Source organism: Betta splendens, chromosome 5, assembly GCF_900634795.4.
Source record: "Betta splendens chromosome 5, fBetSpl5.4, whole genome shotgun sequence".
Classification (NCBI taxonomy): domain Eukaryota; kingdom Metazoa; phylum Chordata; class Actinopteri; order Anabantiformes; family Osphronemidae; genus Betta; species Betta splendens.
The window spans coordinates 8,225,570-8,243,221 of NC_040885.2; the positions used below are offsets into that span (position 1 = coordinate 8,225,570).

General features: G+C 43.1%; 3 protein-coding genes across 6 annotated transcripts; 1 reads left to right on the top strand and 2 right to left on the bottom strand.

Annotated features, from left to right (window-relative positions):
• Window positions 1-40: 40 nt before the first annotated feature.
• On the bottom strand, window positions 41-2,778 carry LOC114855498 (heme transporter hrg1-A-like). The gene is made up of 3 exons (XM_029150682.3): window positions 2,275-2,778; window positions 1,043-1,210; window positions 41-919 (listed from the first exon to the last, which is right to left on the bottom strand). The coding sequence occupies exons 1-3, from the start codon at window positions 2,402-2,404 to the stop codon at window positions 783-785; spliced, it is 435 nt and encodes a 144-aa protein (XP_029006515.1). The 5' UTR covers window positions 2,405-2,778; the 3' UTR covers window positions 41-782.
• A 129-nt stretch (window positions 2,779-2,907) lies between these two features.
• On the bottom strand, window positions 2,908-11,832 carry LOC114855495 (uncharacterized). Of its 3 annotated transcripts, XM_029150674.3 has the most exons (17): window positions 11,521-11,830; window positions 8,909-9,339; window positions 8,727-8,797; window positions 8,480-8,586; window positions 7,457-7,729; window positions 7,299-7,381; window positions 7,116-7,186; window positions 6,869-6,975; window positions 6,589-6,687; window positions 6,220-6,354; window positions 5,999-6,126; window positions 5,770-5,906; window positions 5,586-5,679; window positions 5,118-5,456; window positions 4,860-5,043; window positions 4,543-4,658; window positions 2,908-3,915 (listed from the first exon to the last, which is right to left on the bottom strand). In XM_029150674.3, the coding sequence occupies exons 1-17, from the start codon at window positions 11,696-11,698 to the stop codon at window positions 3,619-3,621; spliced, it is 2,850 nt and encodes a 949-aa protein (XP_029006507.1). In that variant the 5' UTR covers window positions 11,699-11,830; the 3' UTR covers window positions 2,908-3,618. The 3 variants fall into 3 exon arrangements, with proteins under 3 accessions (XP_029006507.1, XP_055365000.1, XP_055365001.1); XM_055509025.1 differs by having other exon boundaries at window positions 7,299-7,729; XM_055509026.1 differs by lacking the exon at window positions 2,908-3,915 and adding an exon at window positions 3,954-4,240 and having other exon boundaries at window positions 7,299-7,729; window positions 11,521-11,832.
• Window positions 11,833-12,071: 239 nt separating this feature from the next.
• phf13 (PHD finger protein 13) lies at window positions 12,072-17,635 on the top strand. Of its 2 annotated transcripts, none has more exons than XM_029150680.1 (5): window positions 12,072-12,188; window positions 13,439-13,540; window positions 14,686-14,865; window positions 14,947-15,370; window positions 15,465-17,635. In XM_029150680.1, the coding sequence occupies exons 1-5, from the start codon at window positions 12,087-12,089 to the stop codon at window positions 15,695-15,697; spliced, it is 1,041 nt and encodes a 346-aa protein (XP_029006513.1). In that variant the 5' UTR covers window positions 12,072-12,086; the 3' UTR covers window positions 15,698-17,635. The 2 variants fall into 2 exon arrangements, with proteins under 2 accessions (XP_029006513.1, XP_029006514.1); XM_029150681.3 differs by having other exon boundaries at window positions 12,111-12,585.
• The last annotated feature ends 17 nt before the right edge of the window (window positions 17,636-17,652 follow it).

A 17,652-nucleotide genomic window follows, 5' to 3' on the forward strand; every position in this document is an offset into this window, starting at 1 on the left:
GACTATTTTAAATTGCATTGCAAAAAGACAGCAGCACAGAGAAGATTTCAAAAAGCATATTCTATTAACGTGATTCTCAGATTTTCACTCCTTTACAAACACTCTCTCAAAGTTATGTGATGGGAAACACAGCGAAAATATTCTCATCATGAAACAATTAAAACATGTCACGAATCCATTTGATGAACTTACACAACCTGTTGTCTGATATATTGCAGGATAAACAGGCCTCTGTCTCAATTTTTTCCCCACACTGATACAAAAAATGAGAATTGGCTCTTTACATCATTCTTGGTGCAGCTGCAGGAGTGACACACGGGTCTGCAGTGCATGAACGGGCGTCAGCATTAAAGCGGTGGACTCATCATGATGCGCGCACACATGAGCGACATGTGATGGAAAAGCCCAACAAAGTTCCAGTACCTCATCAGACGTTCGGTGTGCGCGTAACGGAATTGTTGGAAGAAGCCCGCCCTCTAGAGGCCACTGTCTGGAAGTGCACCTGAAGAGTCCTTCACTGAGTCATGGTTCAAGTGGAGCACACTGGCTTTTTTGTGACTGGGCATGACGCCGAGGAAGTGAAAGTGCACGAGAATAAAATCAGGACCATAATAAACATGGGGTATGTCCATAAAGTGGCCGAATCATCAACTAATTTTGCACATGAATAAACACCGGAGGTTGTGGGAGACGCTGATGTAGATCTTGTAAAAACCTGACTCCTGTAGATCAGTGAGTGCATTGAAGAGTCCGTAAAGCGCATGTGGGACGTTTGAGCGCCCTCAGACGTCACTGAGGATACTGACGTCTGTCAACTCTCTGCGGTAGCGCTGGGCACTAAAAGCCAGAACGAAGGACCACTTCAGGGACATGAAGCTCCACACACAGGACAGGTAGTGGCTCCGAGGGTCAGTCAGGGCTGCGGGAGGAGGAGACGCACACGTTAGCGCCTCTAAGACTAATACAGGACAGCGCAGTCACTAGTGGGAAAGATGTGAGGCTCATTTTTCCAGCTGTCCACGGACGATGATGTCACACTTACACTCTTTGCTGCTGACGGCGATAGAAAGGAAGGCGACGAAGGCGACGACTGCCACCAGGGAGAAGAAAACACCAACGAAGAAGAAGAACTTCAGGCCCTTCAGCCACGTCGTCCAGTAGACCTTCAGGTACATGACGTGCGTGATCAGGGCCCAGAGCGCCAGCACGCCTGGCGGGGAGCAACACGGGGATCAAACAGGAGAACGAGGTTCTGTGACTTCATAACAGCAAAGCCTGAAGTCGAACGATGCGCAGCAGCAACGCAGCCGGAATTTAAGGATGGATGAGGTCTTTTTTTTTTTTATTAAACTGGCCCAGTTCATGTTGTTAGTGGAGCTTGGACCTTTCCAGCCACTGGGCGCCCTCTCCCCATCAGCAGATTGTGACCTCAGGTGTCAGCCCGCGCGCTCATATGAACATTTGTTACTTGAGGAAACTGTAAAAATCACCAGAGAGCAATCAGTGCGATCGTTGGGAAGCGATGGCAATAAAACTCACCACTAAACTGATTGTTGGACTTCCTGTGAGCGGATGATTGCCGATGTCCTATTGTAGATACAGGCCTGATACAAGTGGCCACGGCTCAAAGTTCACAACCATTGATTCGGCCAACACAACTACATGACTGTGCACTAGGTCAACTTAACCATGTGTTTTAAACATTTAGAAATACTGTAAATCTGAATCCAATGAGATGTTTTAAAACTCCACATCAAACATTTTAAACACCTGATCTGGTGTTTTTTAGCACATTTCACACGACTCTGCTTCATTAGCAACCATCTCCCTGCAGCTGTGTTTTTTTATGCCATGCAGGCAGTTAGTGCCTCCTATTAAAAAGAACGAGCGCAATAATAAAAACAACTTGTAAACTAAAACATCCGAAAGAGCTGGAAAAGTTCAAGAATATAAATACTCATCATTTATATTTGGGATAAAATATACAAAACACTGACACTATTCTTTACATATGTTTCACTTAACATGTCACCATATTACACTACGTCTAGTTATTAGCCTTTGTCTAATTTTTTATGTTTTCCACAGTTTGTTTCCTTTTCAATTGTCTTAAAAGTAAAAAAAAGATACTGTTCAAAGAGCTCTTCAATTATAAAAATATAATCCGGTTAAAACAGCATTTGACCCGTGATCTGTGCTTCACCACGGACTCGTTTCTCGTGGATGAGGAGCGTGATGTGAAGGCTGGAGCTGCAGACGCGCCGCGCCGCTCACCTGACAGTCCCCCCATGGCCGCGGTCCACGGCTGCCCGAACACGACGGTCCACGCGAGGAAAGCCGAGAAGCCAAAGAGCACCCCGAGCGACGCGTAGCCGATGCTGACGTGCGTTTTATTTACGGCCATGATCACAGCAGCAGCAGCAGCAACGCAGGCGGCGTGGAGCGGCGTGGAGACTCCGGCTCGACTACAGCGCGTGTTTGTGTGTGAGGCGATCTGAGCATTTCAAAACAACAGCATCCGGTCACTCCCGAGGGCGCTGCTGACTAATGATTGTTGAAGAGTAAAACATGACGAAGCATTTCTAACTGGGGGCGTCTTCTTGTTCATGTGCAGTTGCGAAAAAAAAGTGAAAAACCTGATACTACGCGGAGGTCCGCTCCTGCCCCACATGGACGGTGACAACAGCGCCCCCACAGGCCGGACGTGGGAAAACACGCAGTACCTCTACAGCAAAGGTTCTACAGCTGTTAAAACTGAAACAAGTCGATCTTCACAACTACAGAAATACTGCGAACGTTGACGTGTGGTTGTGAAAAGAAACTGTTTTTTTTGAGTGACTTCACAGTCATGCTCACATTCAAGCCAGCAAAGTTTACATAAAAAAGGGCAACTTAGGTAAATAATAATATTATTAGTAATATTATTATTATAAATACACATCGACCAACCATCATTTAGGTAATACATTCACCTGCTGTTAAAGGTCATAACAAAGCACCTCTTTTATTGGCCTGTTCTCATTATGTATGTAGCGATGTGCAATGAACATCTGATGATTATTTGCAAATGTCTTTAGGTTTACAAAAACCTTTCAAAAATAATCTTTAAACCACATGGCCATTCAAACATTCAAACCTCATACTCCACACATTTTCTTTACACCTAAATAATGTGGTCAACAACCAAACGCTTCAAATGACCCATCATGCCAAGAGAGAAGGTGAAAATACTATGGTTATTATTTGAAGCATTAAAAGACATCAGGCTAAAGTGTTCAATGGGTGCAAACGAGTCTTTGGTGGTTAGATCTTAAAAAAAACAGTGACACCATTCTTAGAGGAAGCAGTGGAAAAAGTGGACAGATCCCGGGGATTATTCTGATCTTCCAGAATAAGGGCATGTTAATGATGTTGCAACTAATTCAGTGGAGGAACATCCAACTGAAGTGTGACCAATAAGAATGTTGCGAGCAAGACTACAACCGTGCTGAGAACATATTAATTTGCAGTTAGGTCAAGGGTAGTCACCATGTTGAACTCTTAAATGCGAAATAAACTGCTGACTGGTGGGATGTCTTTTCTGACAAAACAGATTAGCGTGTCTAAGCAGTAGAATGCTTATGTTAAAGCTTCTGTCTGGTGTCTGGCTGCCTCTGGGCAGTCAATTTTGTACACTGTTGTCTGTAGGAAGGTGTAAAAGTTCACAAGTGCAGCATCGTAAGGCAAATTAAACACAAAGTGAGCCTTGAACAGTTCATCGAATGCTACAAGGAATTCGTTGGTCTGACAAGGGATGAGATGCTTGTCCACGGCAATGTAGAAGCTGTCGATCTTACTCCTAACAAATCCAACAGCAACCAGGTACGGATACTGACGTGTCTGGCTGTTGACCTTCTCCTTGAAATCCTGAATTTTCTAGGGGTGAAATACAGACAATGAGCATTACACATAATTTATTAAGCATGCATTAACCAACTACTGATATTGGGCTATTTGTGATCCCCAGACTTGGTTTTAATCGCATCTATATGCAGGTGATGGTCATATAATTAGAACATCATCAAAAGGTTGCAGTCTGTGGCACTGCTCAGGTGTTATGAGAGCCCAGGTTGCTCTGATAGTGGCCTTCAGCTCTTCTGCATTGTTGAGTCATATCGCATCTTCCTCTTCACAATACCCCATAGATTTTTTATAGGGTTAAGGTCAGGCAAGTAAGAACAGGAATACCAGGTGTCACGTCCTGTTGGAAAAGGAAATCTGCATCTCCTTCAAGTTGTTCAGGAGCAGGAAGCATGAAGGTAAGGACGTTTTTGACAACTGTCAAGTCAGCAGTCTTTCCTATGATTGTGTGACCTTTAGAACTAGACTGAATTTAATAGGCCTTTGCAGGTGTTTTGGGTAAAGTGACTGATTAGAGTGTGGTCTTCAATACTGAACCTTTTCACAATATTCAAATTTACAGATACTGAATTTAAGCATATGTGTAAGTAACGCACAGATATACAGCTAAGAAATTGACACAAACGATTGTGTTGCCATTACCTTGTGAAAGACGACAAGTCTTTGAGCTGCATCGCATGCACTTATTTGTGACTTTCCTGGTGGTGGAGGAAGAAGATGCAACAATAACAAAAGGGAGGACATTTGTTGGTCGCTGGCTGCGGGTGAAAAGATACAGGAATTAATGAAGCGATCATTCTAATTAGTTTTACATTTCAAGTCTAAATCTAACAATTTGTGGCCATATCCAGGACAAATAAATTATAAAAAACATCATTTGTTTTCATTTTTTATCAAAATAAGCAACTTGAACTCTGATTAAAGCAAGTTTTAAAACAAGTGTCTCAAATACAACTCACTTCTAGTACCAACAAGATCACTTCCAGGGGGGCCTTCTGCTATTAGTAGCAATTGCCTCAACTCTGGTGTGGAAGTGAGTGTCTTAGCCTGCTTTATGACATTAGGCCTGAAGAACATGTCCCATTTCTCAAGGAACATGGAGGATGTCTCATCACCAAATAGGAGAGTGAAATCTTGATCCACCTTTAAGAAAGAAGCGATCAGACTATGGACTATCATCATTTTTAAGCCACTAGGATATATTATTTCAAACTTACCAATCCTTTTACATTTAGGAATCTTGGGAAGATGGAGAAGATATCAGCAGTTCTGTCTGATTCACCAACAAGCTTCCGTCGATGCTGAAATGTCTCGTTCATCTTTTGAAAGATCAGAGACTCTGTTGTTTGTTTGAGCAAAGAAATGGCCTCAATGCAAGCATCCCAATTGAGTTGTCCTTTTAAATTAGTGTCCCTCTGGCATTCTGGGACATTGCAGGAACTGTTTGATGGCAAAACTGTTTGATGGAGAGCAGAGCTTTGACGACGCTTCCTGTTGACTGTTTTCAGACGCAAGGTGATGCATCCTGTGTTCCTTGTGGCATCATAGAAGTATTCCTGAAATCAAATTTGGATTCTCTGAAACTTATTCTCCCCCACCATGACAATGATATACAAACAACTTAAGCGCCATGACATTTAAGTATGATATGAAAGTGTCAAGCAAATAATAACAGCAACACTTACATAACCTTTTATGGAATTTGGATCCTTGAGGGAGGGGAACAGCGTCACTATCCCAAGAGCATACATTTCTTTGGTTGATTTAGAAGGAATAAGCCTGATATGAGATATCAAATTAGTAATATCATATATACAATAGGCATAGAGGTATTTACTGCCAAAAAAGAAAAAACTGCAGGACAAATACCCATGGATATCAGTCATGTGAGCCACCAGTATGTTAACCATCTTTCTTCTTGTGGCATTTGTAAGAGTGTCTGTAGCGTGATACTCCTGTAGTATCTCTTCACCCCCAGACTTAATTTTCAGCACACCCTCAACCAACTAACAAAAAAGCATAAGAAACCATTCAAAACTTTCTACAGACTGAACCTGAATGTTTTTTTAGAAGCCTGGTATAATTACTTTGGTCTGACCTGTCTTGCAAGCATTGCAAAAGATGGATCGTTTAATCTTTGTCGCTTGTTCGGGATCTCATCCAGGGTTAAAGTTGACCTGCTGTGACTTGATTCAGACGTTGTAATGTTCAAGGTGTCAGAGAGATCTAATGGAACAGAATGTATTGAAACAAGTACATATATTTTGGTGATCAGCCTAAAACCGACAGAACCAAATTTTACATTTGAATAAAACTCACCATTATTTAAAAAAACAGACAACAGCATGTAGCCTTGTCTTACACGATCACTGAAGATTTCTTCATTGATTTGTGTCCCTGTTGAGTCCTTGTATACAATGTCTGCTTCTGGTGGCAGGGAAAACCTTTCAATGACTGGAAGAGAGAAGATAAATCAGAAAGTGCTTTAAAAGTAATCGCCCATCCTTGCCGTACAAAGAATGACTTTGTGAGTTGCACATATATCACTAATTGGCACCAAGAAGTGACGTGACTAATTTTAAAATTCTTTAGTTTTTAACCTGTTAAGCAAACACTAATGTAAAAATAACAAGTCTGCAACACTGAAGCCAGAAGAACACTGTTTTGAATGGGTGAAACAAAACAAACCTTTTTTATGGAACTGCAGAAAGTCCAACCTTTCTCCAGTATCATCCAGCGTCACATACCTTTGCCGTTGCTTGTACTTGACCTGAATGAGCCTTCTAGCTGGGAAATGCAACAAAGTTCCAGAATGTAAAGTAACATTTAACACTTTTAGGCAGTTTGCTGCTGCTGCTGCTCACAAGAACAGAAATGACAAACTAATGTTAGCAACAGCATTAGTCAAATTGTTGTTGAAGTCAAAAAACATGTTTCTGTAAGAAAGATATATATTTTTTTTACTTACAATTACAATGCCCATGTGGAGAACGATGGCACAGACTTTTTAAGTGAACAATTGGGCGCAGTGTGACCCGAGCATCATTAAACGTCTGAGGAGATTCACCAACACCACTGTGAAATAAAACCAACACTTAATCTTTGCTCCTACTCTGAAATCTTCAACTCTCCAATTTTAACTCTGGGTACAGTATTAAAAGACAGAGGCACTGGCAGCTCATTATTAAAAACTGTAATCATTATTATAGTCTTACCTTGGTAATTCAAGTTTGGTTTCCTGTAGGCAGGGTTTTGTTGGTGTCCGTTTGGTAGAAAGATGCTTCGACTGTTAAACCAGATATAGGTGAAAGCATTTCACACTTGAGGTTCACAGTAACCACTGTTGGCACTTTTATTTAAAGCTGAATTAATAAGAAAAACAGCATTTTGTCGTTTACCTTGGTCTTTTCCGAAATAAGACTGTTTTGAGGTTCACCACATTCAGTTGTTCCCCCTTCACTCTGACACAGAGATAAACTTTCTACAACAACGTCTACATTTTTTACATTGCAGTCTGTTAAGATGTCCTTGTGTCCATAAATTACTTCTTCATCACCTGAATGACTGGCTGTAAAATCAGGTTTGGGGTCCTCCGCTGGAATGTGGAAGGAGTTAACGATGTAGGGCATATTTATGTTCTCTTCTTCTCCTGGGTCACTTTGCACACAAGTTGTCAACAAGTCATCGGCTTTGGAGTTTTTGTCACTTTCAATTTGTTCCTCCTTATGTTTTTTTGGAAGCGGTTCTGCTCTCGTTGGTTGCACCAATGTTTTCAGCTGTGGTGGCTGCTTTTTGACATTAGGTGTGGCTCCAGTGTGTTGACCAATATCTGCCAGAAGGAAAAAGAAAAGCACTAATATTCAGCAGCTATAGATTAGACATCAATCTTGAATCACTTTGAATTAAAAAAAAAAGTTAGTAACCAAAGATGCTGGTCAAATAAGGTCAGAAAACAAAACTGACCAATGACTAGATGAGAATGTTGGTTTCCAGTAAACGGGGGAAGATTCAAATATACACTTATTACCCCTTATTACATAATGACCATTTAACAGGTTGTGTGTGTACATATTGAATTGCCAAGGCCAATTTGCACAAGGTCCCAGGTACAAAAGCCAGGACACAATCTATAAGAATACGCCGCTCCTCCGTACCTGCCCCAGCAATGGTCAGACTCAGAGGGGGCGGGACCATGCTGAAAGAGGGCGGGGCCAGCCTGCTGGAGCGCAACTTCTCAGTCCGCCATTGTTTTTTCTTGCATATGCGTACAGCACTAATATTCAATGGCTGAATGTACCACTGTAGATTGTTTAGAAGACAGTGAGTTCTACAGCACAGTCTGATATTCGTGGTCAGTTGTATGAGCCAGAGTACAGCTCCAACAAGTAACGCGGTTTGGAGGAAGGCGAGGCTGCCCGTAAGGAACCAGCAACCGCAGCAAAGAGCTAAGAGCTGGCATCCGGTAGAGTCAAAGGCTCACTTTACCTATGTTTACACATACATTTGTGTTGTTGAAATTTAACAGTTAATTTAACATTGTACTTTGTTAGTAAGGTTGTTGTTAAAATGACAAACCTACCATTACAATGCCCATGTGGAGAACGATGGCACAGACTTTTTAACTGAACAATTGGGCGCAGTGTGACCCGAGCATCATTAAACGTCTGAGGAGATTCACCAACACCACTGTGAAATAAAACCAACACTTAATCTTTTCTCCTACTCTGAAATCTTTAACTCTCCAATTTTAACTCTGAGTACAGTATTAAAAGACAGAGGCACTGGCAGCTCATTATTAAAAACTGTAATCATTATTATAGTCTTACCTTGGTAATTCAAGTTTGGTTTCCTGCAGGCAGGGTTTTGTTGGTGTCCGTTTGGTAGAAAGATGCTTCGACTGTTAAACCAGATATAGGTGAAAGCATTTCACACTTGAGGTTCACAGTAACCACTGTTGGCACTTTTATTTAAAGTTGAATTAATAAGAAAACAGCATTTTGTCGTTTACCTTGGTCTTTTCCGAAATAAGACTGTTTTGAGGTTCACCACATTCAGTTGTTCCCCCTTCACTCTGACACAGAGATAAACTTTCTACAACAACATCTACATTTTTTACATTGCAGTCTGTTAAGATGTCCTTGTGTCCATAAATTACTTCTTCATCACCTGAATGACTGGCTGTAAAATCAGGTTTGGGGTCCTCCGCTGGAATGTGGAAGGAGTTAACGATGTAGGGCATATTTATGTTCTCTTCTTCTCCTGGGTCACTTTGCACACAAGTTGTCAACAAGTCATCGGCTTTGGAGTTTTTGTCACTTTCAATTTGTTCCTCTTTATGTTTTTTTGGAAGTGGTTCTGCTCTTGTTGGTTGCACCAATGTGTTCAGCTGTGGTGGCTGCTTTTTGACATTAGGTGTGGCTCCAGTGTGTTGACCAATATCTGCCAGAAGGAAAAAGAAAAGCACTAATATTCAGCAGCTATAGATTAGACATCGATATTGAATCACTTTGAATTAAAAAAAAAAAGTTAGTAACCAAAAATGCTGGTCAAATAAGGTCAGAAAACAAAACTGACCAATGCCAAAATGAGAACGTTGGTTTTCAGTAAACAGAGGAAGATACAAATGTACACTTAATTATATATGACAATTTGTCAGTTTTTGTGTGTTCGTATTGAATTGCCAAGGCCGATTTGCACAAGATCCCAGGAACAAAGACCTCGCCTTGGATTGTTAAAAGATGGGCTAATTCACTAATTCAGAGTTAATACCTGAGCTGGGTCTAGAGCTGACATTTCAATAGGTTTGACCTACCCCCCCCCCACACACACACACACACACAGACAGACAGAGGAGCCTTCAAAGCTTTTGTCACCTCACACCGCTGGACCATCCCCCACAGTCCTTCACAACTTTACACAAAGGCTTTTACCGTCAGCCCTGCAGACCATCGACTCATCCCAGAAACACTCCTCCACTACACACCACCTTGAGACACTCCTTTAACCCCTATCCTTTTCCAACACCCAGGTGAATAAAGAGCTTAAGAAGATCAAAGCCAGGAAAGCAGCCGGACCAGATGGCATCAACTCCAGACTCCTAAAGTCCTGTGCAGGTAAACTGTGTGGAGTTATGGAGCATGTCTTCAACCTGAGCCTCAAGCTGAGGGTGGTACCACAGCTCTGGAAGACCTCCTGCATGGTACCAGTGCCCAAGACACCGCACGCCAAAGACCTCAGCAGCTTCAGACCAGTGGCTCTGACATCACACCTGATGAAGACACTGAAGAGACTGGTCCTGGGTCACCTCCGCTCTGCGGTGGGAACCTACCTGGACCCGCTGCAGTTCGCCTACCGACACGGCATAGGAGTAGACGACGCTGTCATCTTCCTCCTACATCGAGCTCTTTCCCACCTGGAAAAGCCCGGCAGCACTTGTGAGGATCGTGTTTTTTTTTTTTCTCTAGTGCTTTCAGCACCATCCAGCCGGTGCCAGGTGTCAGACACAACACGGACAGCTGTGTTCTGCAGAAGTTCTCTGATGACTCTGCGATCATCGGACTGATCACCGATGCAGAGTACAGGGGACTCACTCAGAACTTTGTGGACCCATCTCCTGATCATTGCAGGGAAAACGAAGGAGATGATGGTGGATTTCCCCAGACAACAGTCTGCTGTCATCCCACAGATGCACGTCCAGGGGAGGGACATTGAGAGAGTGGACTCTTACAATTACCTGGCTGTGCATCTGAACAGGACTCATAACACAGATGCACTGTACAGGAAGGGTCAGAGCAGACTCTACCTGCTGAGGAGACTGAGTCTTTTGGAGTGAGGGGGCCACACTGAAGATCAGCCATCCTGTACGGTGTGGTCTGCTGGAGCAGCAGCATCACAGTGAGGGACAGGAAGAGACTGGACAGGATCATCCAGAAGTCTAGCTCTGTCCTGGGCTGCACATGGTGCAGGAGGTGGGTGAGAGAAGGGTCCTGGCTAAACTTACATCCATCCTGGACCAGGACTCTCACCCACTGGAGGACTCACTGTCTGGAGCAGCTTCAGTGGCAGACTGATCCACCCTCGCTGTGTGAAGGAGAGATATAGCAGACCTTTCCTACCAGCTGCTATCAGACTGTATAACCAGAACTGATAACCATGTCCCACTACATTCACTCACCCACTGCTTCAGTGGTTGCCTAGTAATCTGCTCTGCACAATATTTGTGCAAACTCTGTGCACTATTACATATCTATTCCATATTCACACAATGTGCAACAAGTTTGCTGTGCAACATCTGTGCAAACCGGTACAAGACCTTTTCATTATTGTGCAATAAGCTTCCCATAGACCTCATACGCTACCTGTACTGTACTGCATTGTACTGTTCCAACACGAACTGTTCTGTCGCTGTATTCTCTCTAATCTGTACTATTGTGTGAGGTAATTTCCCCACTGTGGAACTATTAAAGATTTTCTTATCTTACCTTAACAACTGCAAGTTAGAAGTCATATTTCTTAAAATGTTTGCCCCTAATCGCTTATGTTTGGCGCGCACATATATCTTATTTAACAAGTTATTTAAGGTTGTACATCGTTAGTAAGCTTGTTGTTGAAGTGACAAACCTATCTTTGATAACTGTATCTGTGGATTCAGAGCCATCTGTAGTATGGTCCTCTGACGCTTGTTTTCCTCGTAGTACGTCTCCACAATAGTTTCCACTTCTTCAAATAACTCCACAGCCAAGTTCATGAATTTCTCCGTTAAAAAACTCCGAAACGCTCCGAGTCTGGTGCTCGACATTTTCGCTAGTTTTTGCTTTATCGAAATATCACTAGCTTCTCGAACTACTGGGAACAGCGCGCGCAAGCCTTAAAACAATTCCTAGTAGAGCGTGCACGTGAACGTAAGGCGCTTCCGTTCTGTCTCTTCTTCTTTGGATTTCAATAGCACTTGCGTATTACCGCCATCTACTGGACTGGGTAGTGAGGCACAACACTCTCTGCGTAGCTTTCCATTATACTACTCTTAATGTCTCTCTTTATTTCTGTCTTGGTGGCGCTTGCTGTCATATCAGTCACGCGTACACCTCTCCCCCACTTGTATTTTTAACACAAATAACTTCACGTTTTTTCATTCAAAGATAAAGTTTCAATAAAAGAAATATTATAATATATGATAGTAGTTAGAAATGACAGGGGGCGTTGCTGCACGTTGTCGCTCATTAGAGGTAGAAGAAGAAGAGGGACGGTACCTGATGACAGCCGACGAGAACCGCTCCCCCACAGCAGCAGTCAGTAAACTGGTTCTAACGAAGACATTATCGGACAATTCGGTGAAAATACAGTAGGGACGTTTCTCAACCTTCGCCGTTCACGGGAGGCACGTTTTACAACTTTTAGCCGATTAGCTCGGTGGTTGTTCACGCCGATAGTCCAACTAATGTTATCGTTGGCGCTGATGGCAAACTGAGTGAACACTGTTGCTTCGAGTTTTAGCCTCGGTAACGTTAGCTATACCGTTAACTGGGTTATCTGCCAAGCAAAGGCGAGATCCCCTCCGTGTTTACGGTGACATCGTGCAGACAGTTGCCCTCGCCTGTCAGGTTCTCGACAAAACGCCAGGTAGACGAGTACTACGTAAGGATGGGTGACATAAACCCATCGACATCCCATGCATTTCAATCTGAGGTAAGTGTTATATGTGTGGCTTTGACGGTTTTGCAGCGAGTAGTTTGGAGTCAAGGGTTATGTTAGCAAACTTGCCCGAGGTTGTCACCTCACGGTCCAGCAGCTGCTGGTCGGTTAGCGTTAGCTTGCTGTACTAATGTTGACACGTTAGCTACTAATTTGACACGTTAACAACGCACGCGTTATCCATCAAGACACGCTCACATTCAGCAGTAAACCATCGCTACAAAATCTTGACATTATTTGTCAGAGTGAGTCATTGTCGTTGCTTCACGTGGAACTTTGTAATATTGCTGCCGTTAAAGCTAGCGTTAGCTCAACGTTTCACCGAAAAGAATACATTCCATCACCCTTGCAAAGCATGCTAACGTTACGGTCGACCATTTAAACGTTAGAACGGTGCCATCTGTCAGTTGGATACCACCGATGCTTATGTGACATTTTGTGACCATTTGACGAAGTTTTCAACTCCGACTAAAATACGACTTCTTAGTTTTGCTGACAACTCCGCTGACACTAGCCATCTGCTAGCCATTTAGCATCAGTCACTTAATTCGCTGTCAAGCTAAAGCTAATGCCACTGCTAGCTAGCGCTAGCCGTCGTTGTTAGTTAGGTTAATCGGTGGGGGTTGGTCGGAGGATTCACGGCGGCAGCGAAGGGGGAAATGTCCTTACGCTATTAATAACACTTTGGCCAGTGTTTGTCGGCGGGTTGTCTTTAGGTTTCATTCAGTTTTATCGCGTCACACCGAGCCAACACCGAGTGGCAGTTTGTGAGGCGATCGTGTCAACGCCATGTCGGGATGTGTCGGCTTGATGAAGCTAATGTTTCGGTGCCGTGGCTGTGTTGCAGGACTTCAGTCCGCCGTACCGGAGGAGAAGGACCGTGGAGGATTTTAACAAGTTTTGCACTTTCGTCTTGGCCTACGCTGGGTACATACCATACCCCCAGGAGGTGAGTGCATGTGGTGGCCACAGTGCGCGCGCTCACCTGTGCCACAAAGCATCACCGCCCAGTTTCTAACAGCAGCGTTATGTCTTTTTAGCGTAAGCAGGCTCCAGGTAAAGGTAGAACCATCCCGACTGTATACAATTATTGATTACATTACTTTAAGTCGAGCCCAGATCTCTGCTCAAAATAAATGAACACGATGAACGGACTCAATTCTAATCATTGCTGTCCCAGATGGGCGTAAAACTAAGCAGGTATTTGATATAGATATTAATAGGCCAGTTCAGTAAAAAAAGTTCTGTTGTGATTAGCATCGCTTTTTCCTTTTCCTCTACTATTACCATTGTATTTGGGGTACAGATTTGTCAGCTAAGGAGCGTAGATCTCAAATCATCTTGCTATTCTTGCTGAGTTTCACGGTAGTTTTAACATGCCTTCTGCTTCCTAACTTCAGTTATGTTACTGTCTATAACATATATTCTTAAAAAGTAACGTAACTTAAAAAAAACAAAAACTGTTTTAGTGAAACATGCAACACTTTTACCCAAAACACTTCAACTGATAAGAGCCTCTAGGTGGGAGGGAAAGTTGGCACGCCCTCGTTAGCAGCAAGATTTATTGCTTTGCTTTTCCACCAAAGAAAACATTGTTGAACGAACGTACTTTTCTTTTCCGTTTAGTAGTAGGGGATTTGTGAATTTGACTAAACTTCCTGTAGCTGTGCCTCTCTCCCTGCATTGTACTTTTGCTTCCCTCTTACACTGTAGGCTGTGTTTTTTTTTATCTGCCCCACATGCCTCTGATTTTCTCTAGTGTTGTTAAACTGTCATTTATTGACGATAAGCAGTAAACGCTCCGTGCTAATGCAAAGGACACAAAGTTATTGTCATTTAAGACCAAACGTTTGCAGAGGTAATATTGCAGATAGGGCTGCTCAGAATGAATGACTCCTCCTGTATTCTCATTACTGATTGCTAACCTCTTCTAAAGCTACATGGGGACACTCATTCAGCTGACTAGTAGTTTGAACAATTGCAGTAGTTATCTTGTTGGGTGAATGTTTAGAATGTTTAGCTGTCACATATTTTATTGTGAGGCTCATCAGCTTTTTATGTAGTGTGACACATACTTCTTCTCTATTGTCACAGGACTCTCCTTTGCGTAGTAGTTCCAGCCCCCCCAATAGTACGGGCAGTACAGCTGATAGTGATACCTGGACCCCAGGACCCCCAACCTCCTGCCCCCAGCGTCCTCCCAAGGTTCCTCAGGATAGGAGCAGGAAGCGTCCACCATCAGGAGCCACACTGTCCAGTCACACTAAGAAAGATGTGAGTAGAAGTTGTATCATAAACCTGATGTGTTTACTGTTAACTGCTTTTGTATTTACTCATTTTTGCTCTTTTCTGCAGCACACAATCACAAGCCTGCACCCAGATGACCGCAGAAAAGCTGACAAACTGAAGAAGAAGAGGAGGCGAAAGGAGAGGGAGCATCAGGCCAGTGGGGAAAGTGAGCTTCCGCATGTCCACTCAGAGGTCCCAGAGCTACAGAGCTACCCAATCTCCTTTGGTGGGCGAATGATCAAAGAAGAGCCTGAAGACGACATCAGCATTCCCCTCCACCCCCAGCAGCTTCCCACCCCGCCTCCCTGCAAGGAGGAGCCCAAGGAGGAGCGACGATACTGGGATGGTCGAGACCTAGAAGAGGGGGTGGTTAAAGTACAGAAAGTGGAGGGCTTTGCAGGAAGCAGAACAGTGTTCCGTCAGGGAAAGCAAGTGGTGTTCCGAGATGAAGATGGCTCAGGAGAGGACGAGGACATCATGGTAGACTCAGGTGACTGCTTGTATTGGTGCAAATACTGCAGCATTACAAGTTTAGCAATGTTGACCAAACTTACCTCTGTGTATTCTCTTGCATGTCTCCTCAGATGACGATTCATGGGACTTGGTGACGTGTTTCTGCATGAAGCCCTTCGCAGGCCGGGCCATGATTGAGTGCAACAAGTGTAACACCTGGATTCACCTGTCGTGTGCCAAGATCCGCAAGAGTCACGTGCCAGAGACATATGTGTGCCAGAGCTGCAGAGAGTCACACGGAACTCCAGACACCCGCCGCTCCCACCGCTCGCGCACAGGCTCACGCAAGCATCTGCTGGACTGACCCCAGGTCAAATTCTGAACTCTGACCCGTCCCCGTCTGCTTTCTCTCCACCTGCTGGACTGACCCCCTTCCTCAAAATCAGGTCTTGCACCCCCTGTCCTCTGTGGTCAGCCATAAATCTGCATTTTTTTATGAACTTTGGTGGACCTATCCCAAGCCCTTATGCCATTTGAAAACAATCTGAGACCTATTTTAGAGTTATTAAGGTTTGTTTCTGCTTCCCTACAGACTCTTGCGTAAGGCAATCACTAAATGGATGTCTGTCTGTAGTTGACATTAGCATAGCAGCAAACCACTACTGTTGGGACTTGGTGTCTCATGAACACTGGAAACATTTGAACTGCCATATAAAGAGAACCCCCCTTACAACTGCCACCCACTACTGGTGCATGCTGGGATTCATGGGAGAGATGGTTTGCACTTGTTTTTTTGTTCACCTCACCTTTCTGTCACAGGGACAGCTGTGTCTTTCTAATTAAACTGGATTTGTTTTGTCTAAGATGCCTCCATTAATGTTACATAATTAACCGTTTAAAACAAGAAAACAAGTTAAGCCTTGTGTAATTGCTTCAGATGGTGCTATAGTATTAAGCTGAGGTATAATCCAGTAGAACAAAGATGTAAGATAAGAGACTAGAGTCAGCATCTGCTTCATCTGTTTGTTGTTCTGTTTTGTTATTTAAGACATTGTTAAAGAATATAATTGAGGCTTTAAGCCCCTGCAACTGAATTAAGCTCTTGTATCTGTCCCTTTTACTACATGCTGTCTTCCAGCCATGGCTGCTCTGAATCAAGATGTTACTTGGCCAAACGATTTGAACAATGTTCTTATTTAACCAGAATGTTTTTTTTTCTTTACAACAAAGAACTTGTTATTCAACAGTAAAGGAAACAGCCAAGTGGCAATTTTAAAATGACCGGACAGTTTGCAGTGAAGGTGTTTTCTGTTTCCTCTATTTTGCTGCATTTCATGACACTGACAGGTGTATTGTTCATAAATACCTTTATGTAAATGTTCCTAAGTTTTCAATGACTTCTTGCTTAAGACAAGGCGCCAGACAAATGTATTTATGGAAGGGAACTCCTATGGCCGTCCTGTGGTGTTAGAGAGAAGAGTACAGTTGGAATTATGCATGTGAGTATGAATTTGGCTGAATGAGCACCATTGTGTGAGGTTGTTGGCAATGCATGTGCTGTTATGAGTTGTCTCAACTAAACTCCAGTTTCTGGTCCTGTTGTAAGATTTGCAGAGTTGGGTTGCTATTTGTTCAGATCCCTGCTTTTCTTCCTCACTAAACCTGCAGTATTCAGTTCCTTCCATATGCAGAAGGTTTAATGAAAAAGGGCACTTTTTGATGCACTTGCTGCAATTTGGAAGAAGGATTTTAAGCTTTGTTACTCATGTGCCATCTGCTGTGGAGCCTGTCTGTGTAGGCTACATATTATTTGTGATTATATAAAAGCCATACTGTAGAGATATCCAGAAATGTGGATATTAGCGCAGAATCTGGGTTTTACAATGCAGAATCAATGAATAGACCAGAGAACGATTAACACACAATGTTTTCGCTTGTAAAGAACACAAGACTTTCCTAGAGTTTAGTGGTTAAGCTCATCTGCACTCTTGTCTTCTGGTATTTACAAATGCTGGGTTACTGGTTTGTATTCGCTGAGGTCACGTTCTTTTCCAGACGTTCGATGACCTAAAGTCACTTGCCATTTCTCAAGACCTTCATGTCTTGTAGAGAAACTGAAGACACCTTTTAGAAACTAATTTTAGTCAATGTCTTCAGTGTAATTAGTGTTAACATTGCTCATTGTGATACAGCTATTATTCTGATCCTGGTTTGTCCTATCTACTTATTGAGAAAGCGTTGTCTGTACTGTGGCGCCAACTGTTTCTGTGAAACTATTTTAAATAAATAATTACCATTTTAACTTGTTTCTGTTTCCAC